General features: G+C 54.5%; 1 protein-coding gene across 2 annotated transcripts in view; it reads right to left on the bottom strand.

The window, feature by feature from the left end:
* Positions 1-646: 646 nt before the first annotated feature.
* The window catches only part of CUEDC1 (CUE domain containing 1), a 42,108-nt gene continuing 15,586 nt past the window's right edge, over positions 647-27,168 (bottom strand). Inside the window, exons 2-11 of one of the 2 annotated variants that reach the window (XM_011953717.1) lie at positions 24,860-25,515; positions 19,312-19,439; positions 13,251-13,377; positions 12,324-12,516; positions 10,938-11,021; positions 8,769-8,840; positions 7,808-7,901; positions 7,018-7,076; positions 6,140-6,210; positions 647-2,649 (exon numbers count right to left, since the gene is read on the bottom strand). In XM_011953717.1, coding sequence (XP_011809107.1) covers positions 6,143-6,210; positions 7,018-7,076; positions 7,808-7,901; positions 8,769-8,840; positions 10,938-11,021; positions 12,324-12,516; positions 13,251-13,377; positions 19,312-19,439; positions 24,860-25,198 — 1,164 coding nt within the window. In that variant the 5' untranslated portion in view covers positions 25,199-25,515 and the 3' untranslated portion in view covers positions 647-2,649; positions 6,140-6,142. Of the gene's footprint in view, positions 2,723-6,139; positions 6,211-7,017; positions 7,077-7,807; positions 7,902-8,768; positions 8,841-10,937; positions 11,022-12,323; positions 12,517-13,250; positions 13,378-19,311; positions 19,440-24,859; positions 25,516-27,168 lie in introns of both variants that reach the window. The other variant, XM_011953718.1, reaches the window with a different exon arrangement.

Genomic DNA, 27,168 nt, shown 5'->3' with positions numbered 1-27,168 from the left:
TGATTCCCAAACTGTGGTGTGCATCAGAATCACAGGTTGCTGGGCTGCACCCCCAGAGTTTCCGACTCAGTAGGTCTCGGATGGGACTGAGAATTGGCATATGGAACAGCTTCCCAGGCAATGAATACGATGCAGAGAACCAGGGCTAGAGGATAATCCTGGTTTGCTCAGGACAGCTCATGTGGAGCATCACCCTGTCCCAGGTGTGGCACTTTACAAGCCTCCTGGGTCTGACTGGGGGTGGGGCCAGACCTGATAGGTGGGGAGGCCCCCTCAGGGAGTGCAGGAAGCACATGAGTTGTCAGGGAAGAGAGAGGGTGAGGCCACTGAGCTGAAACATGGCATCAGGGGCAAGAGAGGCAGCCTTGGCAACGGTGACCCAGAGCCCAGGAGCAAGACGTGTGGTTGGAAGCCCTAGAAGGCCGTTGGCTCAACACAAGGAAAAACTTCGACCTTGAGAACTGCCCTGTCTGGAAACAGCACCAGCTTCCTCTTCTGGCAGCGAGGGCCCTGTCCCTGTGGCGGAGGATGGCGGGTAGTCCAGCTGAGCTGGAGAGGAGGAGGAAGGAGAGATGTATCCACTGGGCGATCTCTTGAGTTCCCTTTGAAGTCTGCAATTGCACTTCCCTGCAGCCTCCAGTCTGCCTTTAATCCAGAAGCTGTTTATTTAGGGAGGTGGCCGTCTGGAGCTTTCGCAACAGACTGGCTTTCCCCATAGGGGTGTTTCCCTTGCCTATCAGCAAGCGGTTTACTGCCCTGGGCCAAACAGGAAGGCGACAGCGCTAGACATAGCCGGCTGGTCCGCAAGGATGCGGTGCAGCGGTGCAGCGGTGCCGCAGGTGTCACCTCGAGAGTGCAGTCGGAGAGCGCTGCGGGTGAATGGGCGAGGCAAGGCAGGGGTACCCTAGGAATGCGGGGCTCCAGGGGACAAACCTTACCCCAGGCGGGGAGGGAGGAGGGAGCAGGAGGATCCAGCCCACGCCGCTGGCCACATCAGAGCACCAAGAGAACACCAATTCTTTATTACAGGAATTCCTATGAAACAACTCCAAGAAAAAACCCACACATAGGAGGAAAAAAAATAACAAGCAACACTCACAGACGTGGGGCTGGGGCTTCCCCCGCAGTGCGCCCGGTCCTAGCGCGGGGAAGGCTCAGAGACCCGTCGGGAACTCGAGCTGGGGACCCGAGGCACTCCTCGGAGACCTTCCCCTCCCTCCAGGACCCCAGGCCTGGCGCGAGGACCAGTGGAGGGGGCGGCTGCTCCTCGGCAAGGCCCCCGAGCCAGCGTCCCGGCCCCGTGCGCGTTTCCAAACTTGGTCACGCTCGGCGGCGGCGGCGCGTCCCGGCCCTCCCCAGAGAGGGGAAGCTCGGCGTCGGGAGTCCGGGCAGGGTGGGTGGGACGAGGTGCAATCGCCGGCTCGCCTTCGCTACGCCCTTGTGATCTTGGGGTCACTGAGGCCACCAGGGCCGCGCCAAGGATCGGATCCCACTCCCAACCTCCCGAAGCCGCGCCGAAGCCTCGTGCCTGCCCAGGCTTCCCGGCTCTCCAGAAGGTCTGCGCGCTCCCATGTCCAGGGCGGGGCCACGGGCTGGGCAGCCTCCCTCCCCGTGGCAGTGGGGGGTGCCGTGTAAGCCTTCCTAGAATCAGAGTTCTCCTCCTCAGATCACCCGCCCTTCTCGGGGCACCCAGCAAGCCCTTCTGCCCTAGGCGCTCCCACCCAGGCTGGCGGCCTTTCCGCCTTGCTCTTCAGCCCTGCTACCTGCTCAAAGGGGTCACTCCAGGGCCCACTGCTGTCCACCCTCGGACAGCTGGGCTTCCAGTCCAGCTGGGGAGTCAGAGCCCCTGTGAGCCCCCACTGTGGTGTGACTCCAGAACTGGCTTTTGTCTGCTGCCAAATTAAAGACCCTGCCACCCTGGGGTGGCCACCCTCCCCATCGCTGCTGTGTGATGGGAAGCTGCTGGGAGTGAGCCCATCCCCAACAGCAGCCTGATGAGGCCAGATGGGGCAGTCAGGAGATGCTCTCTGCAGCAGCCCATAGCTCTTCAGAGTGCCTGGGGGACTGGCCGGGCACCTCCCACCCAGGCTGGGGGCAGGGCTTGTGTGCTGGGCCAGCAGCCCTGGGGGAAGGCTGAGATATGGGAGGCCCTGGAAGGGAGGGACCCAAGTGCCTGGAGGGAGCTGAGGAAGGGGACAGGGGGTCAGGCAGAGTCTGTGACAGGATAGGGAACGGAGGGAGGCAGGGACTCCACCTTCTGGCCAAAGAGCCTCTGGTGGGGTCATCTTGCCCTTTTCCATATTCCAATTTTTATCTGCTTTCTGGATTTTTTTTTTTTTTAAGGGAGGTTGGTTCCTGCATTTCCACTCATTGACCATAGGAACGCCTGGCTACAAAAGGAGCTGTAATTGGCTGCTGCCTCTAGGGGCCCCAGGTCCTTCCTCCAATTGCAAGGCAGCAACTCCGAAGTTCTAAGTCCCATGGAAAGTGGCAGTGGTTGGGCTGGACTGTGGCTGGAGGATCACTGGGCCTCGGTTCTCAAGCACCATCTGTCCGGCTGCAGCTGGGCCCTTCAGCTGGGAGCCAATGTTGCTTTCCAGCTGCCCCCACCGGTGCAGATCATCTCTGGCAAGGAAGAGCTGCTGGCATCTGGCAGAGGGAAAAAGGGGATGGGAGGAGTCTTTTTCAAAGGAGCCCAATGGTCTTTCCTGGTCACTGGTTCCTGGAGAGACAGTTTTGGGAGAAGTTACCAAAGACCTAAGCCCTCCCCTTTCTCCAGGGACTTGAGGTCAACCGTAGAACTCTGCCTGCCTCATCCCCGCCATTCGAATTCCTAGAACCATTCCAGCTTGCGGAGCTGCAGGGACTCTGGCAGGAGGAGATGGAGTGGAGGAATGGAATCCTGGTGGGGGAAAGCAGCTATAGGGGAGGGCTTCAAGGTGGGAGGGTACCTGGCCCATTCTAATATGTCATAGCTCAAGAGAGCTAGGCCACGGAGATCTGTAGGTGGGAAAAAGTAAACTGGGGGCAGAACCTGGCAGGCCTCAGACACCAAGCTGAAGAGATCCTAAGACTTTACTCAGAAGACTCATTCAGGCTGGGCACGGTGGCTCACATCTGTAATCTCAGCACTTTGGGAGGCCAAGGCAGACGGATCATGAGGTCAGGGGTTCAAGACCAGCCTGAGCAGCATGGTGAAACCCCGTCTCTACTAAAAATACAAAAATTAGCCAGGCGTGGTGGGGCGTGCCTGTAATCCCAGTTACTCGGGAGGCTGAGGCAGGAGAATGGCTTGAACTTGGGAGGGGGAGGTTGCAGGGAGCGGAGATTACATCACTACACTCCAGCCTGGGCAACATAGTAAGACTCCATCTCAAAAAAAAAAAAACATAGAAAAAAAAGATTTATTCAAAGAGCACAGGAGAAATGGAACTAAAGTGGTGTTTTGGTGATGGGATAATCAGAGTAGCTAGGGGCAGTGAAGAGAACAGGGCTGTGACCTAGGTGATGAGCATCTATCAGATGTATTTTGAATAGAATCAAAATAATAGAAGGAATAGAAAAGAGAATGAAAGGGGGCAGTCAGCAGGAGACACTGAGTTGCCACCCAAGGCTGAAAAGAAAATCTTGGGTGCAGCTGGGGACACGAAGCGGCTCTGGAAGCCTAATTGCGATGGAGATTCAGATGTAGGAGCCAGATGCACAGAAGTGTTGCTGGTGCTATAAAAGAGGGCGGAGGCACTGCCAGAGTGGGCAGTGAGAAGACTTCAAAGAGGATCAAGGGCAGAGCAACAAGGAGAGCCAGTCAGAGGAAGGAAAACCAGGCTTCGTGGGGTCACAGAAGCCAAGGGAGGGCAGTTTCAGGAAAGATCAGGGGAGTGTGTGTAAGAGCACCAGAAGAATGCAGAATAGGCTAAGGCCCTGAGCTGCTGGGTAACCTCCGAGTCAATCTGGATGATGGGAGGGCCTGTCAGCCTGTAAAGGATGAAGGAGGATAGCAAGGGAGACTCAAGGACCCCCGGTGTTTAAGGGGAGGAGGAAGAGGATGTCAACTTGCGGAACGAGCTGGAAAGGGACAAGCTGGAAGTCCTAGGACAGAAATAGATGAGGCCGGGTGCAGTGGCTCACACCTGTAATCCTAGCACTTTGGGAGGTCCAGGTGGGCGGATCACCTGGGGTCAGATGTTCAAAACCAGCCTGGCCAACATGGCGAAAATCCTTCTCTACTAAAAATACAAAAACAAATTAGCCAGGCATGATAGTAGGTGCCTATAATCCCAGCTACCCGGGAGGCTGAGGCAGGAGAATTGCTTGAACCTGAGAGGCGGAGGTTGCATATGAGCTGAAATTGCGCCACTGCACTCCAGCCTGGGCAACAGAGTGAGAATCTGTCTCAAAATAAATAAATAAATAAATAACCGGGCATGGTGGCTCACTCCTGTAATCCCAGCACTTTGGGAGGCTGAGGTGGGCGGATCAGGAGGTCAGAAGACCAAGATGATCCTGGCTAACATGGTGAAACCCCGTCTCTACTAAAAAAATACAAAATATTAGCTGGGCATGGTGGCGGGTGCCTGTAGTCCCAGCTACTCAGGAGGCTGAGGCAGGAGAATGGCGTGAGCCCGGGAGGCGGAGCTTGCAGTGAGCCAAGATTGTGCCATTGCACTCCAGCCAGGGCCACAGAAGGAGACTCCATCTCAAAATAAATGAATGAATGAATGAATGAATGAGTGAATGAATGAATGAATGATGAGCAAGGTTCTGATGTAGGCGTGGTTTGGACAGGACCTGTTTTCCCTGGGGACCAGTAGGAAGGAGAAGGACGTGGAGACAGTAGCAGCGTGGGGTGACAGTGGAGGCGTTTCCCTGGCAGGTTCTATCTGGGCATTCCAGGACAGTGGGAAGTGGGCTGTGGCTCTGTGTTTGAGGAAAGCCTGAGGGGAATGGAAAGGGCTGCAGTGCCTGGTAGATGTGGTAGGGAGTCACGTGGAACAGGTGTGGGGGCCAGCTGCCCAGGCAGAGGGGAGAGGACACTTGTATTTACTTGTTCCTGGTTTCCCTCCATTGTGACTATCCTGAGGCAGGCGAGTATTTCTCCACGGTCTGCCACAGGGCCATACCTGCCACGCCATCAACTCAAGAAAGCCTTGTAGATGCTGCCCACTGGGACTAGACCAGTGGCTGGGGAAGGCCGGGCAGCTTCCCCTCTCCCATGGGAAAGGGGGGGTGGAAGAGGGACAGCTGTCCTGGCCAAGTCCTGGAGGAGGCCTTGGCGTTTTCTCTTTCTCCCCAAGAGGGTGTACAGGAAGAGAGGAGGAGAAGTGGCTTGGAGGCCCAGGGCTTCAGCCAGAAACCGCTGCCTCAGGAGGGGTTTCCTCATCCTGGTGTGGCAGATCGCAGCTCACCCAACCCAAGCAGGGGGCTGGAAAGAGCTCTGTGTGTGCATAGCCGGGCTGAGACAACCTCAGTTTTTCTTTTGTTTCGTTTTTTTGTTGTTGTTTTGAGATGAAGTTTCACTCTTGTCACCCAGGCTGGCATGCAATAGCGCGATCTCGGGGCTCACTGCAACCTCCACCTCCCAGATTCAAGTGATTGTCCTACCTCAGCCTCCCAAGTAGATGGGATTACAGGTGCGTGCCACCACGCCAGGCTAATTTTTGTATTTTTTAGCAAAGACAGGGTTTCACCATATTGGCCAGGCTGGTCTCGAACTCCTGACCTCAGTTGATCCACCCACCTCGGCCTCCCAAAGTGCTGGGATTACAGGCATGAGACACCGTGCCCAGCCAGTTTTTCTTAAATTGTCCTCTCAGTGTGCTATGTGTGTCCTGGACTGTCTTCTCAACTGGACTGTAAACTCTTCAAGGTCAAAGCTGATTTTGTTTTCCTGTTCTCAGCATCTGTCGTAGGCAGGTGTGCTTATCTTTTGTCAAATGAATAAACCACCAAAAAAGACATGCAATGGACTAGTTCCCACTCCCGTGTCCCTGCCGCAACTATGAGGGAAGACACGTGGGGCCTGTACTACCCAGTTGCCTGAACCCAGCGCCTCTGGACACCTGGGAGGACACATGGGGTGCACAGTGTGGGGGGCCCTGGCCTTGGGCAGTCCCTGGGTAGCTATGGCTCCAGGCCTTACCTCTTACTGTCCTTCTCGCAGGCCTTCCTCCACCTTGGGCGCCTCCTGACGCCTTCCCCGGAAGTCTTCGTCTGAAAAGGAGAGGGAAGTTGCCTCATCCTCTACCCTGCAGGGCCCCGCTCCGGCACGGCCCCCAGACTGGGCAAGACAGCTGACCCGACTCTCTCTGCCCCCTTCATTTGGGGCCCATGAAGATCCCCCCAGGTGGATGATGCATGGGTCCAGGGAGAGAGGCAGCAGGACACTCAGGTGCTGGCCAGGGTCCACCACTGAGCTCTGAGACCTTGGACAAGTTCTCCCCTCATCTTTGAGCCTCAATGTCCTCATCTATAAAAGGGATGGAAAAGCTGGACTATCCAGATGACCCCCAAGGCCCTTCCGGTCCTTGTTTCTGGATGCCTCCTGACCCTCGAATGTGGCATGAGGATCAAGGATCAGCTGCGGGCCCAGTAGGGTCTGAGGCAGTCTTCTGGCCCACGTGGCCTTTGGAAGGGACTGGGTGAAAGTTGAGAAGCCTCTGGGCCCAGAGATGGAAGCTGCCCAGTGCTTGGTTCTCAGGCTGAGGGTCCCCCAAGGGGGTAGGGCTGTCTGCCACTTCACACCCAAGAGAATATTCCCCAGAAACAGTACCTGGCACTTCATGCTACAGATACACATCTAGATGGAAGTAGGGTAGGGTCCCCTTTCGGGGGTTGCAGGAAGGGAGAGGCGATGTCAACCAAGTGGGGGGGATCCATTTCTTTGGGTCACCTGCCCACCAACCCACAGTGTGCTCCTCCAAGGGACAGGGTGGGTGCTCCCATGAAATACCCAGGAACCCTGCTGGGAGATCACCAATCATAGAGAAGTTGGAGCTTACGACTCCCCTCCAGCCTCACCACACGCATGGCCCTCCACATCATCCAGGAGGTTGGCTGTTGACGCGGCAGCCCCCAGCCTGCCAGGCCATTCAGGAAAACCGTCCCAGGGATGAGAGGACACTGCCCTAGTCCTCCCAGTCCCACCCACTCTCTGCCCCACCCCTCAAGGCTCTGGAGGTATCTGACACACCCACCTGACCCCCTACACCCCTAGTACTGTCCGCCGGGCTCCTTTTCCTGAGGTCAGTGGTGTGGCCAGGCCCTGACACTCTCACCCCGCTTACATCTCTGGGGATGGAGAAAAAGCTTCTTCCCTGTTTCCCTCTGGCTGCTGAGTCTCTGCTATCCTAGGCCCTGTTTGAGAAGCATGAATAGGAGTTCGGGTAAAAATGTGCAAAGCCGTATTTCTACTCGAGGAAGGCAGGGCCAACATGCTTGGAGTGAGGAGGACTCGTGCACTAGTTCAACTAGAGAAATGAGGGGAAGGTTTGATTTTGATGGAAGAACCACTTTTTCTCCCAAGAAGTACATGACCTCAGACCAAAAAAAGTTATAGGACAACTTCTGGGCCTACAGAAGGGAGATAGGAGCTGCTGCCCTAGTCCCTAGGTCTGGTCCCTGGATGGCAACGAGAGATGGGCAGTGGACTGGTGGCCAAGCTCACGGACGGAAGGGGAGGAGGAAGGGAAGGCCACAAAGCCTCGTCCCACTCCCAGGGGAGGGCACAGCTGCAGGGAGTTCAGCAGGGGTCTTGCTCCGTAGCCCTTGGCTTCCACCACCCCCACCAGTGCCAGGCTGGAAAGGATACGACTGATGCTTCAACAAGTGTTTCCTCTTTGACTTCCTCATTTTGGTCTTCTCTGAGAAGGCTCGGGCAAGTTCAAACAGCTTCCTCCGGGTGGCTAGGGGCAGAGAGACCTGTGAGTCATTCTCTTGGCAGCCAGCACACCAGATGGCCTCCTCCCAGGTGTGGGCAAGGCCAGGGCAGGACCAAGACCCCTTGGAGTGGGAGCAGGGGGCAGGCAAGGGTGGAAGTTGGGGAGGGAGAGGTGACAGGAATCACAGATCCCTGAGGATACCACCCCAGGAGTGAGAGGCTGCATCCTGGGTCAGCCTGCAGGGGCAGCACAGGACACCCTGAGCCAGGCCCAGGGACTGCAGGCGACTCAAGATCCGAGTATTCCCTCCCCAGCTGCAACACACTGCAACGCATCTTGGCTCGCTTTCCCACCGCCACCGCCTTCCCGCCCCTCCCCTAGCCACCTCCAAAGTTGGTTCTGGGATTTCCATGACTAATCCGAGATTTTCCCTGAAATGGAGCCTGAGAGGATCGCAGCCTCATTCACACATGGCTGTGGGTCTGTGTGAGGGGGAGGGAAGGGGGCATTCAAGGCTGGTAGGACTTTGTGGAAAGAGGTCCTCCACCCCCACAGAGGCTTAGCAAGGGCCTCTCTGTGCAGTCAGCTCCGGCCAAGCCTCCTCAAGTCACAGAGAACGTGGCCATGAGGACTGCGGTGAGAGCATGTGCGGCACGTTATTTTTCTGCAGACATCTGGCTCAAGAGGATTTAAAACTTAATTTGTTTCTAGACTCAGCTGTAGAGGGAAGTGAGGTAGGAAGGCTGAGGGAGCCAGCCTGTGATGAAAATGTCACTGGTTCACCAAGAGTCAGCTGCATTACACATTCTGGAGGGCTCCCTTACTCCTGGGAGGCCACAGGGCCTGTCTCAGAAAAGCTGGGGAGGGAAGCGGGGCCTGAGCAGGACTCACATTTTCCCATGTGTTTCAGCTTGTCCCTGAATAAGGCATCTTCAGACACAGCGGGGTTGGCGTCGCCAGTTCCTGGAAGGAGACACCTGCTGAAGGCTGGCCAGTGTGGCCAGCCACGGCCGCTGTCCCAGCCATACCCACCCATCTGAGGACAAATGCAAAGAAAGAGCAGGCTTCTTCCCTGACCAGGAGGGAGTTTAAAGCAAGGAGGATGTGGAGTTCCAGGAGCTCCTCTTTCCGCTTGTGGAGTTTGTTTCCTCCTCCGTAAAAATGGGGAGGGTTTAGTGGTCTACTGTGTGTGCGGAGAGCCGGCTCGTGTCTGCTCCCAACTGTCCACACTCTGACCAACTCCATGTTTCATGACATCACTGTGGTACCTTGGGAGTATTTCCACCACGGAGGTCACCAAGCACTACATATCAGGCTCCTGCTGCACCCAGAGTTGGCTGTGAAACCTTCACCAGCACACGAGGGGCCTCCTGCACCCTGACATTCATGTGATGGTCAAATGAGGTGCTGGTTTAGAGCCGACATTCACCTGTAGCAAGTCCCTTGTCCTTCCTGCCAGGGTAAGCCCATCCACTGCTCCCTCCCAGCCACAGGGTTTCTGGCTATTAGACAATGAGTAGGAACAGAATGGGACCAGTCCTGGAGTCAGAACCCTGCCGGCCACAGTCTCCCGGGCTCGCTCAGCATCCGCTTGGGTCTTTTGCTGCCTTTCTGAGACCCCTGCTCTCTGTCCTGCAACTTGGTTAATCCCCAGTCACCTTACCTGCTAAGTCCCCTTTGAGTCATTCTGATCCATCTCAGCAGCCCCGGTATCTCTAGTTAATTCAGGATCAAGGACAAGAGGCTCCTGCTTAAAACTCCCAGCTGCACATCTGCTGAGGCCTAAGCGCCCAGCCTGCTGCTTATGAGTCAGTTCCACAGGATTTTCTCCCTTCAAGCTGGGGTCAGCTCAGCTCCCCATCCCTCTGCTCCTCCACCCCCAACCCCACTGCATGATGCAAGGTCTATTCCAGGCAAGAGCCTTTCTCCGAGGCGGGCGGCTTGTGTACGCGTGGGGCAGGGGGCACTGACTGACGAGGGGCCACTGTTCGCACACAGGCACCAGGTCGTCATTCCCAGTTGTGGCTCAACCCAGTAGTCTGTGCATCCCAGGAGCACTGCTACCCCTCACCCCCATCCAACCCTCCTTCAGCCATTAGAGCTTCTGAGCAGAAGAGCCTGGCCCTCTTTACCAGCAATTCTTACTTCCCACCACCTTGTACACAAAGCTAGAAATTCCTCTTCCTCCAACACCTAGGGCAGGGCCCAACAGATGGGAGATATTCTCCAGCTACGTCATGAATGAATGAGTCAACTCCCCAGATTATTCCTGCCCTCCTTTTTTTCCATGCATATGCTAAAATCAATAAGTCCTCAGCTTTGCTAGTTTGTTCTACCTGTTTTCTGGGCATTTCTCCTTACAAGACCATAAACTTCCTCAGGACACAGACCAAGAGTTATCAGTCTCTGAGTCCCACCATAAGGCATTTTGGAGTCCTTTTCTTTTCTTTCTTTTTTTCTTTTTTTTTTTGGAGATTGGGTCTCACTCTGTCACCCAAGCTGGAGTACAGTGGCATAATCACAGCTCACTGCAGCCTCAACCTCCTGGGCTCAAGTGATCCTCCCACCTCAGCCTCCTGAGTAGCTGGGACTACAAGCACATGCCAATATGCCCAGCTAATTTTTGGTAATTTTTTGGTAGAGACAAGGGAACTTACTTTGTTGCCCAAGCTGGTCTTGAACTCCTGGGCTCAAGCAATCCCCCTGCCTCGGCCTCTCAAAGTGTTGGGGTTACAGGTGTGAGCCACTGCACCTGGCCATGTGTCCTTGACTAGCCTATACTCCAGGCATAGGTTGAGAGTTCAGCCAGCCTATGTTATTTGATCACAAATGGGGGCTCAGAAGCCCAGCAGTGGCTGGATTGGAAAGACCCCAGAGCAACTAAATGGAGTGGATATGGAGGTGTGGGGAGAAGTGGCCCCACCAGCCTGCTGAGGGGGCCCACGCCCCCTCCCACAATCTGTTTTTTCACCCTACTCCCAAACTCCAAATATGCAAAGCAAAGTTGGGTATGAGCCCCCACCATGCCTCTAGGTTTTCTTCCCCAGAAGGCAAAATTACCTGGGACAGGAGATGGAAAGCCAAAGTCGTTTCCGACAGCCACGCTGCTGGATTTAGATTTCTGGGATTCGTATTTCAATCGATCTGGAAAAGGACCACATTCATAGGTCGGGGAGGTTAGCTCCTGGGCTCCCAGGGGCAGGCTGGGCTGGGACACAGTAGTTTGCTAGAGGCTAAGTCCCCAGAATCGCACATGAGCACACATGGGCACCCAAAATATGAGTGCACACAACATCTACCCGCTCTCAAAGAACCAGCAGTAAAAGAAACTACTGCCTGACAGCCATCTCAAATGTCAGAATTAAAAGACTCGGAGAGACTGTAGAGTTCAAACTCCTTCATTTAAAAGGAAAGGCTCAGCCAGGGGCAGTGGCTCATGCCTGTAATTCCAGCACTTTGGGAGGCTAAGGCGGGCAGACCACCTGAGGTCAGGAGTTCAAGGCCAGCCTGGCCAACATGGTGAAACCCCGTCTCTACCAAAAATACAAAAATCAGCCAGGTGCAGTGGTGTGTGCCTATAATCCCACCTACTTGAAAGGCTGAGGCAGGAGAAACACTTGAACCTGGGAGGCGGAGGTTGCAGTGAGCCGAGATTGAGCCACTGCATTTCAACCTGGGCGACAAGAGGGAGACTCTGTCTCAAAAAATAAATAAATAAAAAATAAACGGAAAGGCCTTGAGCCTTTCAGCACCTTTGCTGCAGAGCTGGGGCCAACCTTGGGCCTCAGCCCAGCATTCTTCCTGCACAACTTGCTCCTCCCCCGCCAACACACCATCAGTTACACACACAAGCTCTCACGCTGTGGCCATCACAGGGGCAGAGCTCCACTGCCCTCTCACTTCCTCCATCCCAAACGCACGCCCACCCTGCAGGGGCAAGGTAGCCAGGCTGGGGAGCAGGGTCTCCAACCCAGAGACCACCCAAATACCTGCAAAGTTCCAGAGCCCCTGCTCTAAGGTCTTCCACTCAAGAGCCTCCCCCACCCTGGCATTCATGAACCCAGTCGTTCTGTTCCCGGAGCCCCAGACGCATCACGCCTGCCTTGGGGCTGGGGCTCTGTGAGGAGGGGCAGTGCTCTTCTCCCTGCTGCCCTGTGCCAAGGCCAGTTCCTGGCACAGAGCAGGTGTGCAAAGGGAAGAAGGCTTCAGAGTGCACACCCTTCTTCCTCTGAGTCCCGAGGGAGAAAGGGGTGGGTTAGTGACCCAGGTCCTCATAGGCAGAATTCTGAGGCTCCCATGGGATAACCTGGTGGGAGTCAAGGCTCAGTAGGACAGAAAGCACCTGGCCCCTCAGCCCGCAGCTCAGTGCTTTCCTGAGCCCCAAGGCTAAAGCCAGCATCACTTCCCTTCTTCAGCCAGGGAGAAGTGGCTGCAGGCACTGCCCACCTCTCTCCAGGGCAAGGAGGAAGTCGCGGTTTCGTTGCAGCTCCTTCATGAACTCCTCGTTCTGTAGGAAAAGCGCGATCCTCTCATCCTCCAGGTACTGCTTCCAGCGGCTCTCCTGGTCTCGGGGCCCTGGCCCAGTCATGGCAGGCGGACCTCCCTCTCCACTCCCAGGCTTGGGGCCCCCAGCATTACCCTGAGGAGGGGGGCGAGCATGTTGAACGTGTACACACAAGGGTACATGTTGCACAAACATCCACATCCCTCTGGTTGCACACACGCCCTGTCCAACATCCTCTAGCCCTCACCTGAGGCTCACACCTCCTAAAGGAACCTGGTGGTGAGCCAAAATCCAATGGACAGGTCAGAGCCCTCACTGCAGAGGACACAGCAGTAGCCTAAAAACTATTTTTCCTCCACGCCACGGACCACCTCATACCTTCATCTACAACCTGAACAGTGCTGAAATAAATCTGCAAACTGTGGAACAGCCTATACGTGGATTCCCAAACTCAACCCTCTCCCGGCACCAGCAGCCTCAGGGTGGACCTGCCCCGCTGTGGGGCACCTTGGGGCATGCCAACACCTATCGAGAAGCTGCCTCTGGCCCTTTCCCAAGGGAGGAAGGGGGGTGCTCTGGCCCTCCACCATTGGCCACCCCATGCCCACCTCTCTCCAGCCTGAGGTGACTGCTGCAGCAGACAGCCTCCTTAGGCTGTCACCTTCCCTGGATAGAACAGGACACCTCCAGACCCAGGCAGGAAGTGAGGCTTTCAGTTCAGCATTCCTTCCCTACGAACCCAGGGCAACAGAAATAGCTCAGCCTGGGTTTAAACATCAGGAAGTAAAACTGGCTGGCACAAATTGTGTGGGCAAAGAGAGATGCTGGACAGGCAGGTGGGAGTGGAAGGCGGGCGCGGCCCCCGTTACCTGTATGCTGTCCAGCTGCTGGGGGAGGATGCGGAGAAAGTCATCTGGGAGGTTGCCCAGTAGTGGTGGGTTCCAGTTCCGATAGCGTCTCTGGCTTGTAGGGGCTGCAGAGCCCAGTACGTCGATACTAGGGGATGGGAGGTGACAGGGAAGAGGGAGTCATTCAGCCCAACCCCAGGTCTCCTGGCCCCATCACACCAGGTCCTCAGGCAGGTCGGATCCTGCTCAGAGATTCCCATGGCCTCCACTGCCCCCAGAACAAATGCCCGTCACTTTGTGTCATCACTGGAGATGTCTCCACCAGCCTCAGCGAATTCCCCAGCCATTCATGCTGTCCAGTCACAGTGCCCTCCCAGGTCTCTAGACCTTCAGCGCTGTCTGGCCATGGTACACACGTGGAACTCTGTGGATTTAGCTATAGATGTTTACAAACGTCCCCTAAAGACGGCAGGGATTGTATCCTTTCATGCTTCTATCCTAGCACCTACACAGTGCCAGGCTCATGGTGCTGAGTGACAGGTATGGTCCAAAGGAACAGACACATAAGCCACCAGCACCACAGCCTGCTGCATGTTGGTTTGCTGAAGAGGGGGCATATGGGGACGCCAGGATCCGTACAGAGGGTAAAGCAGATCCGAGCTCCAGTTCTGGCTCAACCACCAGCCGGCGGGGTAGTCTTAGGTGGGCCCCTGTTCCCCTCTAAGGCTGGGTTTCCTTAGCCAGAAACTGCTGCCTCCCTGCCCAGGTGCTGGGGAGCCCCTCAGGAGGCCGTGTCCTGAGCAGTGTTCTGAAAAGGTGTGTGGAGAGGTGAGTGTGGAAGGGATCTCGCTCTCCGGGTGCTGGGATCACTCTTTCCAGGCCTGTTGTGTGTGTGGCAGGAGCTCTGTGCCATGGCAGGTCCAACAGCTGGGCAAGGCAGTAGAGGAAGAGGGGGTGGCACACACACCCTCCCTGACCCCCAGGCTCCCGCCCTACCGCCCTGGGCCTGAGGGCAGCTCGGAGCCCAGCCAGGAGCTCCCCACAGCTCCATGGCAGCCTGCAGCGTGGCAACCGCAGGACACGTGTTCCGCTGAGTCAGGCAAACGGCACACTGAGAAGGCAGCCGAGGGCCGGGCGGTGGGGGCCGCTCTCGCTCTCTCTCGGGCCTGGCTTTGATTTGGTCTCCAGCTCTAGGAATCCCGCCCGCCCCCTCACTGGAGGGGAGCTTTTCCGGGCTGCAGCTGACTATGGAAATAACTTCCTTTCCTTTTCTATTTTGGGCGGGTGGCCGGCGGCGGGGGCGAGGGGAAGGGGCGGGGGCGGCAGCAGACGGGATAACCAGCTGCTAAGTGCCTGGTGGGAGCTCAGCTCTTGCAGACTGGAGCCAAGGGAACCCCAGCACGCCTAGTCCACCCTCTGGCTGCACAGACTCAGGGGGAGAGGGAATGGTCTGGAGAGGAGCTTGCATCACAACCCGGGACTCCCATTCCCAGGCCAAATTTTTTCTACATCACTGCCACCTTCTGCCACTGTTGGAGGCTTCATTTTTCTCCAAAGGCCAGAGATGGGGAGAGAGGAAGCCCCATCTCTCAGGGACTCGCAGACCACCCCAGGCTACAGCAGGGAGGGACCCTCGCCAGGGGTATTACCCGTTCTTGGGGTCTCAGGGTCTTCATCTGGGACACGGGTGCCCACCTCCAACTTAACCACACCTCGGAGCCACCCAGGAAAGCAGCGGAGGGAGAACCTCAGAGGTGCATCTGGACTCCTCTAGCCATGAGGACTCCAAGTGCAGAAGGGGACAAGGGGGAGGAGCCCCTGTTCTTAGCTGAGTTTCCTTGCTGCTGGGCCTGTGGTGCTGAAGGAAGGCCAGGCCCAGCCCCCTCCCGGCCCCTTGCCTGGCACTGGTAGAGATGAGGTCAGCCCACAGCTGCGTGAGCCAGGGGGCCCTGAGCACAGGCAGCCCAGGCAACTCCATTGTGGTCGGAAAGGAATGTCAGAAATGAGCTGAGACGCAAATAAAAATAAAACTTCCAAGGCTGTAATTTTAACGGAAAAACAGCAGGCGGCCTGTGTGGATGGGTCCCCTGGGTTTCAGAGTCTGTCTTTCTTTCAGACAGATGGAGGGAAGGACAGGCTGGGGGAGGGGAAGGAGAGAGAAGCTGGGGAGGATTTCCCAGCCCAGAGTCTCTGATTCTGGACCCCAAAACTATAACTTCAAGCCCCATCGGACCCCCAGGTTTACCCATGGAACATCAGACCTGATGGAAAGGGATTTCAGAGACAGCCCTTCCAGGTAAAATTTTTGGTAAAAACTGGACATTGAGGTCCAGAGGTGGTTCAAGCCATGTCCCAGGACACACACATCATCCAGGCAAAACCTGGGCCCAGGGATCGTGACATTTGAAGCATGCTCCCCGGGGTGGCCCTGCCTCTCTGTGCCCTAGCAGGCCAATGCCCACGCTCCCAAACTCTGCCCCATCTGCAGGTTCTCGGCACCCCAGTGACTGGAGGTAGCAGAAGGGGGCCAGGCCATTCCCCCACTCAAATTTGATCTCCCTCAGCAGCCAGAGGAAGAATCCTAAAACATGAACCTGATTGTGTCGCTCTCCAGGTTAAGGCCCTTGAATGGCTCCCCAGCTGGCTGCAGGAGAAGATGGAAGCTCCCTGGAAGGCCACAGGGCCCTTGATCTGCTTACCTCTCCAGCCTTACCCAACGGTAGATCCCCAGATGGGCCCTCTTTCCTGCCTCCAGGCCTCTGCACGTGCTCCTTCCTTTGCCTGAGTGCCTCCCCATCCTTTGCTTCTCCACATTACTGCCAATGTGACCTTCAGGTCACAGCCTGGACATCAGTTTCTCCTGGCAGCCTTCCCTGCCCCTGTGTCTTGGGCTTCCCTAGACCCTGATCTCCTTGGCAGTGTGTGGGGAAACAGGCAGTACTGTATTCACCTCCACATGACACACATGGCTCAGCACATGGTTCACACACATGGTTCAGGAGTGCTGTACTCACCACCTCATCATACACATGGCTCAGCACCTGCATACACAGCAGGCAATTCAGTCAATGCTGGAAATGAATGTCTTGGGTAGAGGGACTGGACAAAGCACTGGAGATGGCCTAGAGGCCCAGGTCTAGCAGAGCCATCCTGGGGCAAAGGGACCCATGCCTCTACTGAACACTGGCCTCTGGGGGAAGCCTCGCCTCTGTTCTCAATGTTCAATGTTAGAGCTAAACTCAGAGGCCAGCCAGTGTAGCTGGAGGACAGGAGGGAGCAGTAAACCACTGATTATAGATCTGGTCTATAACTGGGACTGTGCTAAGTGCTCCACACACATCTCATTCAATCCTCCTCAGTGCTAACGTGGAAATTATTATTCCCATTTCAGGGGAGGCAAACAAAGCTCAGAGAGGTCAAGCAATGAGCCAAAGGCCACATTGCAAAGGTGCCTGGAGAATTCTAAGCTAGGCAGGTGAAGGAAGGGGTGGGGAAAACAGACTGCTTCTGTCTGACTCCACTAGTCAAATTCTCCTCAGTGCATCCACTCCCAACCCAGCAAAACCTTCATTTCCTGAGTCAGGCTCCAGAACCTCAAGCAAGAGCAGTAACTTGTCGAAAGCCCACAGGGTCTTTGTCTAGTGAGCCTTGGTCTAGTGCTGAGGTTACCTTGCCCCCAAGTGGGACTCCCATCACTGAACTGCACCACCCTGCCCCCCCACCCCCACAGCAGGCTGAACACCCAGCCAGAGTAGGGAGGGAGGATGTGGCATGGATATCCATACCACGTTATACTGGTATTTTCAACCAAGCATTGATGGTATGCCCTGTAGTCCCAGCTATTCGGGAGGCTGAGGCAGGAGGACTGCTAGAGGCCAGGAGTTCAAATTCACCATGGGCAACATAGTGAGACCCTGTTTCTATTTAAAGGAAAAAAAAACTCCTTTCTCTTATGGCCTCAGTTTTCCCTTCTGAAAAATAGGTGGAACCACTCTGCCTAGCAGAAACTAAACTTTTTGCAAAAATATCTTGGAATATTAAAAAAAAAAAAAAAAGGTGGGGGTCGGGGCAGGTCCGGTGGCTTACATCTGTAATCCCAGCACTTTGGGAGGCTGAGGTGGGCAAATCACCTGAGATCAGGAGTTCAAGACCAGCCTGGCAACATGGTGAAACCCCGTTTACTAAAAATACAAAAGTTAGCCAGGCATGGTGGTGCACATCTGTAATCCCAGCTACTTGGGAGGCTGAGGCAGGAGAATCACTTGAACCTGGGAGGCGGAGGTTGCAGTGAGTAGAGATCATGCCAATGCACTCCAGCCTGGATGACAGAGTGAGACACCGACTCAAAAAAACAAAAAGTCAAAGAAAGGAAAATCATTTAGCCCGGGGCTCTGTGATCCATCCCAGGCTGCAAGTCCTGCCTATGTCTCACCCAGACCCACTCACTCACTCCCCACCTCCCACTCCAGTACAGCCTGCCAGCTCCTGGTACCATTCGTGATAAAGATCCCAGCTCTGTTCCTGTCCCTGACTCAAAACACTTCCCTCCCTCCTCCCCTGAGTAACTTTCTAGGACTGACTCTATGAGCTCCCTAAGCTGCAATCACAGAGATTTTTCTCATTCGGGAGGTGACAGGACACAGCAGTGAAGAGTGATTAGCTTTAAGTCAGAATGACCTGGATTCAAACTCCAGCTCTTAGTCTTGGGGAAGTTATGGAATCTCTCAAGGCTCAGTTTCCTCATCCATAAATGGGGGTGATGACAACAGTGCCCGCCTCTGCGTTAAATGTAATGGTGTAGCTAAAGAACCTGCTCTGCTTCTGGCATTGGAAGGGTGCTCAGTCAATGCTAGCTATACTTGTGTGGTAACAGAGTTCACCACTGCTCTAGGGCTGTTCTGGGGAGAAGGGAAGATCCAACTGGGGCAGGTGCCCTGTCCCATCATCTCCGCACCCCCTCACCACTCCAGGCCTGAGCCATTCTAAGAAACAGCAGCTCTAGGGCAAAGAGGCCACACCCCAGCTCCAGCAGCCCCAGCACAAACGTGGAGCCCAGAAAAACAAGCACCCCAGAGACCCATGGGACCTTGTTAGCAACTAGCTTGCTTATTTATTTATTTATTTATTTATTTATTTATTTATTTATTTATTTATTGAGACAGAGTCTCACTCTGCTGCCCAGGCTGGAATGCAGTGACGCCATCTTGGCTCACTGCAACCTCCGCCTCCCGGGTTCAAGCGGTTCTCCTGCCTCAGCCTCCCAAGTAGACGGAATTACAGGCGTGTGCCACCACCTCTGGCTAATCTTTGCATTTTTAGTAGAGACGGGGTTTCACCATGTTGCCCAGGCTGGTCTTGAACTCCTGACCTCAAGTGATCCGCCCATCTTGGCTTCCCAAAGTGCTGGGATTACAGACGTAAGCCACTGTGCCCAGCCTAGCTTCATTTTAAGCTTCCAAATTACAGAGTCTCTAACCTGGAAGAAGTTTCCAGGGACCTTGCAGTCTACCTCCCTGCCTCCAGTTATCAAACTACCTTAATGAAAGAGACTTGCTCTCACTGCTTAAAAATCCCCACAACATCCCTAGCCCAAGGATGGCAGCTAACCATTCCATCAATTACTGATGACTGGCTGGGAATGCTGTGTTCTGTGTTGAGGAGGATCTGAGGCTCTGTCTTGACTCAGCAGGAAAGAGCACAGTGATGAATCAGTCATGTTTGCTGTGGGCTTGGGAGGGGAAGTGTCAGTACACATTCCCTGTTTGTCATTCCTACTCTGGCATCTCCCTTGACTATAAGCTCCCAGAAAGCAGAGGCTGAGCTTTACTTAACTCTGTGTCCCATATGGTACGAGACACACCGCCTAGCCTACAGTAGGAATTTAGGAAATGTTTGCTCTTGCAATCCTTACCTTTTGCAAGTTCTCCTTGGTATCTAGCTAAAATGTCTCTTGCTGCAGTAGAAGCCTGTTCTTGGAGAATATACTGAGGGGTCCAGCCAAGTTTCCTGTTGTTTATACACAGACCCAGCCACTGATCCTCTTCCCTACCACCCTGTGCTCTGAGACATGACAGATTCTCACCGGGGAGGCGGAGTTGGGGGAGCCAGAGGGTAGGGCCGGTCGAACACATGCATGTGGTAGGCTGGCGGGGAGTACACAGGCGGTGGCTCTTCATCCGAGCTATCGGGTTCCAAAGTCCTTTCCAAGATCTAAATCAGAGGCAACAGAGAAAGAAATATTAATCATCCCTCCTTGAATTTAAATACCATTTAGACAAAATCAAGTGTGGGAGGGCAGGTATGATAAAGGAACTCTGTGTGTTGCTAGTGGGAGTGTAAATCGATACAATCACCACTTTAGGAAACTGCCTTTTTGAAAAAGCTAAACACATAGCTACCTCTGACCCTCCAGTTCTGGCACACTCCACAGACATCAAAGTATATGCCCCCAAAAGAATGTTCACAGCAGCATTCTCCCTCCATGTACAGTTCAAACACAGGCAGAAAGAAACACACAGTGGTAAGGGTCAGGGCGATGTGCCCTCTGTGGGGCGGGTAAGGGTGGGAATGGACACCAGGGGCACTCCAGGTTCTGGGGATGATGGTTCTTGAGCTGGTGCTGATAATGTGTTTTATTCACGCTGTGAAACTCCACTGAGCCGCACGCGTGTGACTCATGTGCTCCTGTACCCACGCTATTCTTTGATGATAACATCATTCATACCCTCTCTCAAAGTACCTCCACGTCTCTGATGTCACCTTAACCTCGAACAACCTGGTGCTGTAGGATATGGCTCATTACCCCATTTGACACAGAAGGAAACTCAGGTCTAGGCTAAGTGACATGGCAAAAGCCACATGCTTTTTAGAACTGAGTCTTGAACTTGGACCACAAGGATCCCTCCCTCAGGCACACTGGCTGCACACTCAGGTTGGACTCTCAGGGCAGAGAGTAGCAAGGGGAGTGCCCGGGATGCCTGCTCTCCTTCCCAAGCTCTTGTCTTCTCCAGGAGCCAAGAAGAGGGCCAGGGAGAGGCCAAGGACTGGGCAAAGTCTGGGGTCCTACTCCACTGACCAACCTAGATTCTTCCCCAGAGGCCCAGAGAGGAGTTTGGAGCAGCTAAACACATGGCTACCTCTGACCCTCCAGTTCTGGCACACTCCACAGACATCAAAGTATATGTTCTCCTGCCTCAGCCTCCCAAGTAGATGGAATTACAGGCGGGCACCATCACCCCTGGCTAATCTTTGTATTTTCAGTAGAGGTGGGGTTTCACCATGTTGACCAGGCTGGTCTTGAACTCCTGACCTCAAGTAATCCACCACAGGAGGCGGCCCCTGACTGGGAGATCCTTCACCACACAGCCCAACCTGGCCTACACCTTCACCTCCCGCTCACTCCCCACAACTCTGTTCCCATCTCCTCCAAGATCAAAGAACATGGGAGGAGCTCAGAGAGGCTGTGACTCTCAGGTGCCCCAGAGCCCCCAGACCTCAACTGAGTTTGCAGAAGTCACCATAATCATGCTGCCTGTATAAGCCTGGGCTGGGCCAGGCTGCACTGGTACATCTCTGCTCTGAGACCAGCCATGCCCAGCACACACAGCCTCCCAGGGGCACCTGGTGGGTAGGGAGGTGAGCCTGTGCATGTGAGCACACCTACACACACATACCCACACACACGCACACATGCACACACATGCACACGTGCTCTCTGCAGTGCTCTGCACATACACAGCTAGCTCAACCCAAGGAGGCCTCGCGCCCTGGAATGCACTAACGTTCTTTCCTTTGAGGCCGAAAGTATTTAAACAGATGCTTTTGCAGGAAAGGAAGAATGTAGCACTTGGCAGGCCACTGCTCTGCTTACCCTAAATTTCCACAAGAAAGGAAAAAAGAGAGAGAACACTGTAAGCACTGCTTCTGTTCCCCGGCGAATCTTTCATGCCTGGCACAGGACAGTGGCCCCGCAAGTCCCTGGCTCATTCAGAGAACTTGCTGCTGCTGTCCCCCACCCCGACACCCTGTTTCCCAGACCCCTCTGCTCTGAGGGATAGGGCTCCGGGCTGCGGCCTTGAGGCTAGCAGTGGTAGGTCTCGGTGGCTGGCCTGGGCTGTTCCCACTGATGTGGGTCGGAGTGAGGTGGCTGAGGAGGAGAGGAGAGCTCAGTAGAAACTGTCCCCTAAAGGAAGCTGCTTGGGGTTTCCTCTGACTGTGGCCAGCGGCAGTCAGCCCCCCAGACTCAGGGCAATCAGGTCTCCCCGGCCACACCAGGAGGTCCCCCCACACAGCTCCTCCGTGCAGCCTCCCAGGGCAGCAAGACCAGACAGACAGACGTTCATCAGAGCCTCCTGGAGAGGACTTGGGAAACACAGAGAAGGCAGATGGCCGGCCAGGCAAGCTCCAGAATGCAGAGCCTGAGTCCCAAGGAGAGTAACCCCAGCAGCGCCTCCCTGGCCTCTCCCTCCCACTGCCACCAGCCACAAAGAGGTTGTTCCTCTGGCTCTAAAGGTGCTGAAGTTTTGGACTTTTCAGTCTCCTGGCTTAACTCGTTGTGGGTGATGGATGCCTGCCAGGTGCTCCAGGGGGCAGGGTCTAGGCCATTTATCTGACAGGAGATATTTCTCCATGGCAAGGATACCCCTCGGGCCAGCCCACCATCCATCAGCCCCCAGAAAGCGTTTTTTTTCCGTTCAGCAGTTATTGTCATTCCAGCTGTGGCTCATAAATTTTCCGAAGCACTTTCCGCTGGCTCAGGAACTGCCTGCCTATGGGCCCAGGCAGAGTTCCAAAGGTGGGGGGGGTGGGGAGACTGCCAAGGGAGGGGAGGGGGCTCAATTTGGAAAGCAAGATTCTTAGAAAAACAGAAGTGCCCATACAGCAAGGGCCTACTTAGGGGGTTGTGAAGCCTTGCAGAGGTTTATAGGGCTGTGGGGGCCTTGGACAAAGGAGGAAATACTACCCTACCTGCCAAACTGTCAGGGCAAATCAGACTGCAGAAAGGGTCAGAGCTTGCAGAGAGCTTTCTTTCCAGTTCACACTTAAAGCACATACAGTTGACTCTCGAATAACATGAGTTTGAACTGCATGGGTGCACTTACAGGCAGATTTTCTTCCACCTCCACCACTCCTGAGACAGCAAGACCAACCCCTCCTCTCACTCCTCCTCAGCCCACTCAATGTGAGACGATGAGGATGAAGCCCTTTACGATGGTCTACTTCTACTTAATGAATAGAAAATATATTTTGTCTTGCTTATGATTTTCTTAACATTTTCTTTTCTCTAGCTTACTTTATTGTAGGAATACAGTATATGATACATATGACATACAAAATATATGTTAATCAACTGTTTCTGTTAACAGTAAGACTTGAGGTCAACAATAGGCTATTAGTAGTCAATTTCCGGGGAAATCAAAAGTTATATTAAAAAGTGAATTTTTTGGCCGGGCACAGTGGCTCAAGCCTGTAATCCCAGCACTTTGGGAGGCCGAGATGGGCGGATCACGAGGTCAGGAGATTGAGACCATCCTGGCTAACACGGTGAAACCCCGTCTCTACTAAAACATACAAAAAAAAAAACTAGCCGGGCGAGGTGGCGGGCGCCTGTAGTCCCAGCTACTCGGGAGGCTGAGGCAGGAGAATGGCGTAAACCCAGGAGGCGGAGCTTGCAGTGAGCTGGGATCCGGCCACTGCACTCCAGCCTGGGTGACAGAGCGAGACTCCGTCTCAAAAAAAAAAAAAAAAAAAGTGAATTTTTGACTGCATGAGGGGATTCACTGCCCCAACATCTGCATTGTTCAATGGTCAATTGTATCTGCAGACACACACATACACACACACACTCTCACTCTCTCTCTCCTTCTTTCTACAAAGAGGATCCATATTTTCCAATACTCCTTCCACCACCTACTCCAAGTAGATCGAAGGAGTGGTCTCCCAAGGAGAGAGACAGAAAACTGTACAAAGACAGCAGCAGCATTTATTCATTCAACAAACACTCCCCAAGTGCTTGCTATGTGCCTGGAGTGTCCTGGGTGCTGCAGATGACACAGGTATAAGCCAGATGTCTTTGCCAACAGAGCTTCTCCACCCTCAAGAGAAGTCTCAGCAGCACACACTAAGGAGGAAAAGCAAGGACACTTCGCCTTGCAGGATGACTGATGGAGAACAGGGACAAGGGTAATAATAATGCCACAGCACAAAGTTTGTGAGGATTAGAAGAGATGACACATCGGGATGGGTGCGGTGGCTCATGCCTGTAATCCCAACACGTTGGGAGGCCGAGGCGGGCAGATCACCTGAAGTCAGGAGTTCCAGACCAGCCTGGCTAACATGGTGAAACCCTGTCTCTACTAAAACTACAAAATTAGCCGAGTGTGGTGGCACATGCCTGTAGTCCCAGCTACCCGGGAGGCTGAGGCAGGAGAATCGCTTGAACCTGGGAGGTGGAGGTTGCAGTGAGCTGAGATTGCACCATTGCACTCCAGCCTGGGTGACAGAGCAAGTCTCTGTCCCCCGCCATCCAAAAAAAAAAAAAAAGTAGAGATGATACATCTAAAGCACTTAGGACGATGCCTGGCATGGGTCAGGACTCAACAAAGAGTGGAGTTAAATCCCACCTGCTGGGTCCTGGTCTTGTCCATGGCTGCAAGTCTCAGATGGCCCTGTGGACAGCACCCCTCTGATTAACAGGCTCTGTGTGCCTCACCCTTCTGCACCAAGCACCTCAGGCTCTGCTGATAGTAGGAGGCCAGATGTCCACTGAACTTGGGTGGGACTGGGAGGGACTCACAACCTCCAGCAGATGGGTACTGATGCAGTACGCAGGTCCTCTCTCTCCAGTCACCTCCCTGGAGAGACTGCTTGGCTATGGCTCACTACTGCTTCCATCAGGCCACAGTCAGAGGGATTTAACTGGCAAGTCTGATTCCTCACTACCTTTCCGTGGCTAGGCTCCCAGGATACAGCCACACTCTTTTTTCTCAGCGTCAGGGCCTTGTCAACCTCACTGATCTCCTCTCACTCTAGGACCCTGACAGATGGTCCCTAGCCAGTCAGACACTATTTCACCTCCCAGCCTCTGCGCAAGCTGTTCCCTTTGGCTACACACCCTTTCCCCGGCTTCACTCTTCCTTTGGGTCTCCCTTAGGGTTTGGGCTTAGCCATCGCTTCCTCTGGGAAGCCACCCCTTTCTGCCCCTTCCACGTCTCCATCGAGCACTTACCACTCTGGCCGTCAGTACGGGACTCGCGCTTCTAGTCCATACTGGACTCTGAGCTCCAGGAGGGCAGAAATTTGGTCTAACTTGGCCACTAGCGGACTCTAGGCCTGGAAGTGGAGTTCAGTATGTTGGGGTGGGGCCCAGGCACCTGCATTTTTAACAAGCACCTTGATTGTGATGCCTCCTGACTCAGGGTCTAGTGCCACGTCTCACACACCACTGAGTGGGTGCTCAGTGTTTGTTGAATGACTGCATGATTTCTGCCCATAAAATAAGGTCACTGACGGATGGTACTTTTCCCTGGGGGAAGTAAGGCTGCTTGCTAATTAGAACCCAGACAGCGGAGTAACCCAGGTCTTCTTGGAGGTTCCAACTGTGGTTGGAATTACCTGGGCCGCGCCCCTACCTCCGGAGGGATGCTGTCCTCCGAGTCCGAGCTGTCCTCATAGACACCACCGCCGCCGCCGCCGCCGCCCTCCAGATTCATCTGCAGCAGCTGGTCGATGGTGGCATCCACAGCACCGCTGTTGGCGCGCAGCACGCATTCGATGATGTCGTAATCCATGTTGGGGAACATGGTCTTGAAGTCATCCATGGCCTGGTTGAACTCCAGGCGGCGCACCTGGCGGGCCGGCCGGCTGTTGTTGAGCTCCTGGGGGGAGGCCGCGCCTCCCCCTCCCCCGCGCGCCCCGGCTGTGCCACCCCCGCCGCTGCCACTGCTGCTCCGGCGGAACAGGCTGGTCATTTTGCGGAGCCGCTTGGAGAAAATGTTTCTAGCCGGCCGCAAAGCCCCTTCCCCGGGGTCTTTCCGCGGTCAGCCGCTTGCTTGCTCTGCGGCCTCGGGCAGCTCACTCCAGCGCCTCCTCCGCCCGGGGTGGCCAGGCAGGAATGGGCTGCCGAGGGCTCCGGGTTAGGAGACTACGGGCGCGCGGGGCCCCAGGCAGCCCTCGGAGAGTGGTCCTCGCGGGGCGGTGGCATGCGGGACCGGGCCGTGCTGGGGTTGGGCGGCCGGTCATCCACACCCCCGGGGCATCCTGGCACCAGCTTCACGGATGGTCCCACCTGAAACCGAGGGAGATGGAGTCAGGGCCGAGACTAGCAAAACATGAGCTCAGGCCAAGGGCTATTAAGAAATGAAAGCAGGGAGGCGCGACCCCTGCCATGCTCAAGGGAGACTTGCTTCTTCCTCCTGCTTTCTCCCCAGCTTCAATAATGAAATCCCTGCAGTTCTTTACTAGCACAGGACAGCTATCAGTTAGCAAGAGCTTCCTCCCACCCAGGTACCATCCTAAGCGTTCTGTGGGGGCCAACTCATGACAGTACTGTAAGGTAGGTACTAGTATCCCCATGCTGTAGATGGAAAAAGTGAGGTATAGACGCTGAGTTAGTGGAGGAGCCAGGATTTGAATCGGGGACATATGGCCCCCACGCCACTGGTCTCTACCATTACACATACTGCCAAGGACCCCTGAAGAGCTGACTGAGGCAGGAGGGGCTCTTAAAGATGTCCTGCCTCTCTGATCTCTAGTCCCTGTTCTCATCTTCTCACATCACTGCCCCAACGTCGTGGTCCCACCACCAGGGCAGGCATCTTGTGCAGAGCTCCACCAAACCCCAGGGACAGCAGTGATGAGAAACGGGACCCTCCAGTGTCACTGGGAGCTTCTGGCCTGAGAGAGGAAACAGGGTTCCATCCTTGCAGAGCCTCGGGCTGATGGGGAGGCCCAGTTCCCACTCTTGGTAAACTCATGTCAGGTCCTAAAACTCAGTCCACTCCCCTGAGAAGCACCAGGCCAACAGAGAGATGCAGAGAGATGCAAGGCCATTGTCAACTCCTGGAATTCATTATCCTCACCCCAATGTCAGGCCGACATGTTTTATTTATATCACAGACACGTTTGTTCTTGTGGAACACTCAGTGTCCCTAAATATTTTTTAAAATCCCAGAAGCTTTTTCTCAAAGTTGTCTTGAGAAACCATATACATCGTAAATGCTGTTATTATCCCCACCAAGCCCAGTTCCCCTGCCCCAGCCAATGTGTGTCCCTCAGCCCCCAGGGTCAGCACAGTGTCCTGACAACATGTATGGGTGGAACTGAATATCAAGCACAATGAGGGACCTAAATCTGCCACAGAAAACTGCCTGGCCCACGCAAAGCTACGCATGTAAACCACTGCCAAGGTTGCATTTCTGTTAGCACAGACCACTGGGAAGGGAGTGTGCCTAAAAACACCAACTTCTGACTTTTTCATGCCTACTCCAAGCCTTACAGTAATTTCATTAATTGTAGAAAAGTGGCAGATTTTAAGAGACCATTCCATCAAAATAATATTCTTGAGTTTGGTGAAACAGGTGCAAACTTGTTTTCACTTTTCTAGAACTTGGAGTCACAATCTTAACAGCTGATATAGAAATGTTCTTTTTTTTTTTTTTTTTTTTTTTCAGTCTCCCTTTGTCGACCAGGCTGGACTGCAGTGGTGCAATCTTGGTTCACTGCAACCTCTGCCTCCCAGGTTCAAGAAATTCTCCTGTCTCAGCCTCTCAAGTAGCTAGGACTGTAAGTGCACGCCACCACACGTGGCTTTTTTTTTTTTTTTTTTTTTATGTGTGTGTGTATTTTTAATAGAGATGGCCATGTTGGTCAGGCTGTTCTCAAACTCCTGACCTCAGGTGATCTGCCCACCTTGGTCTCCCAAAGTGCTGGGATTACAGGC

Source organism: Colobus angolensis, unplaced genomic scaffold, assembly GCF_000951035.1.
Source record: "Colobus angolensis palliatus isolate OR3802 unplaced genomic scaffold, Cang.pa_1.0 Scaffold37, whole genome shotgun sequence".
NCBI classification, from domain to species: domain Eukaryota; kingdom Metazoa; phylum Chordata; class Mammalia; order Primates; family Cercopithecidae; genus Colobus; species Colobus angolensis.
This window is presented reverse-complemented; position numbering and strand designations above follow the sequence as displayed.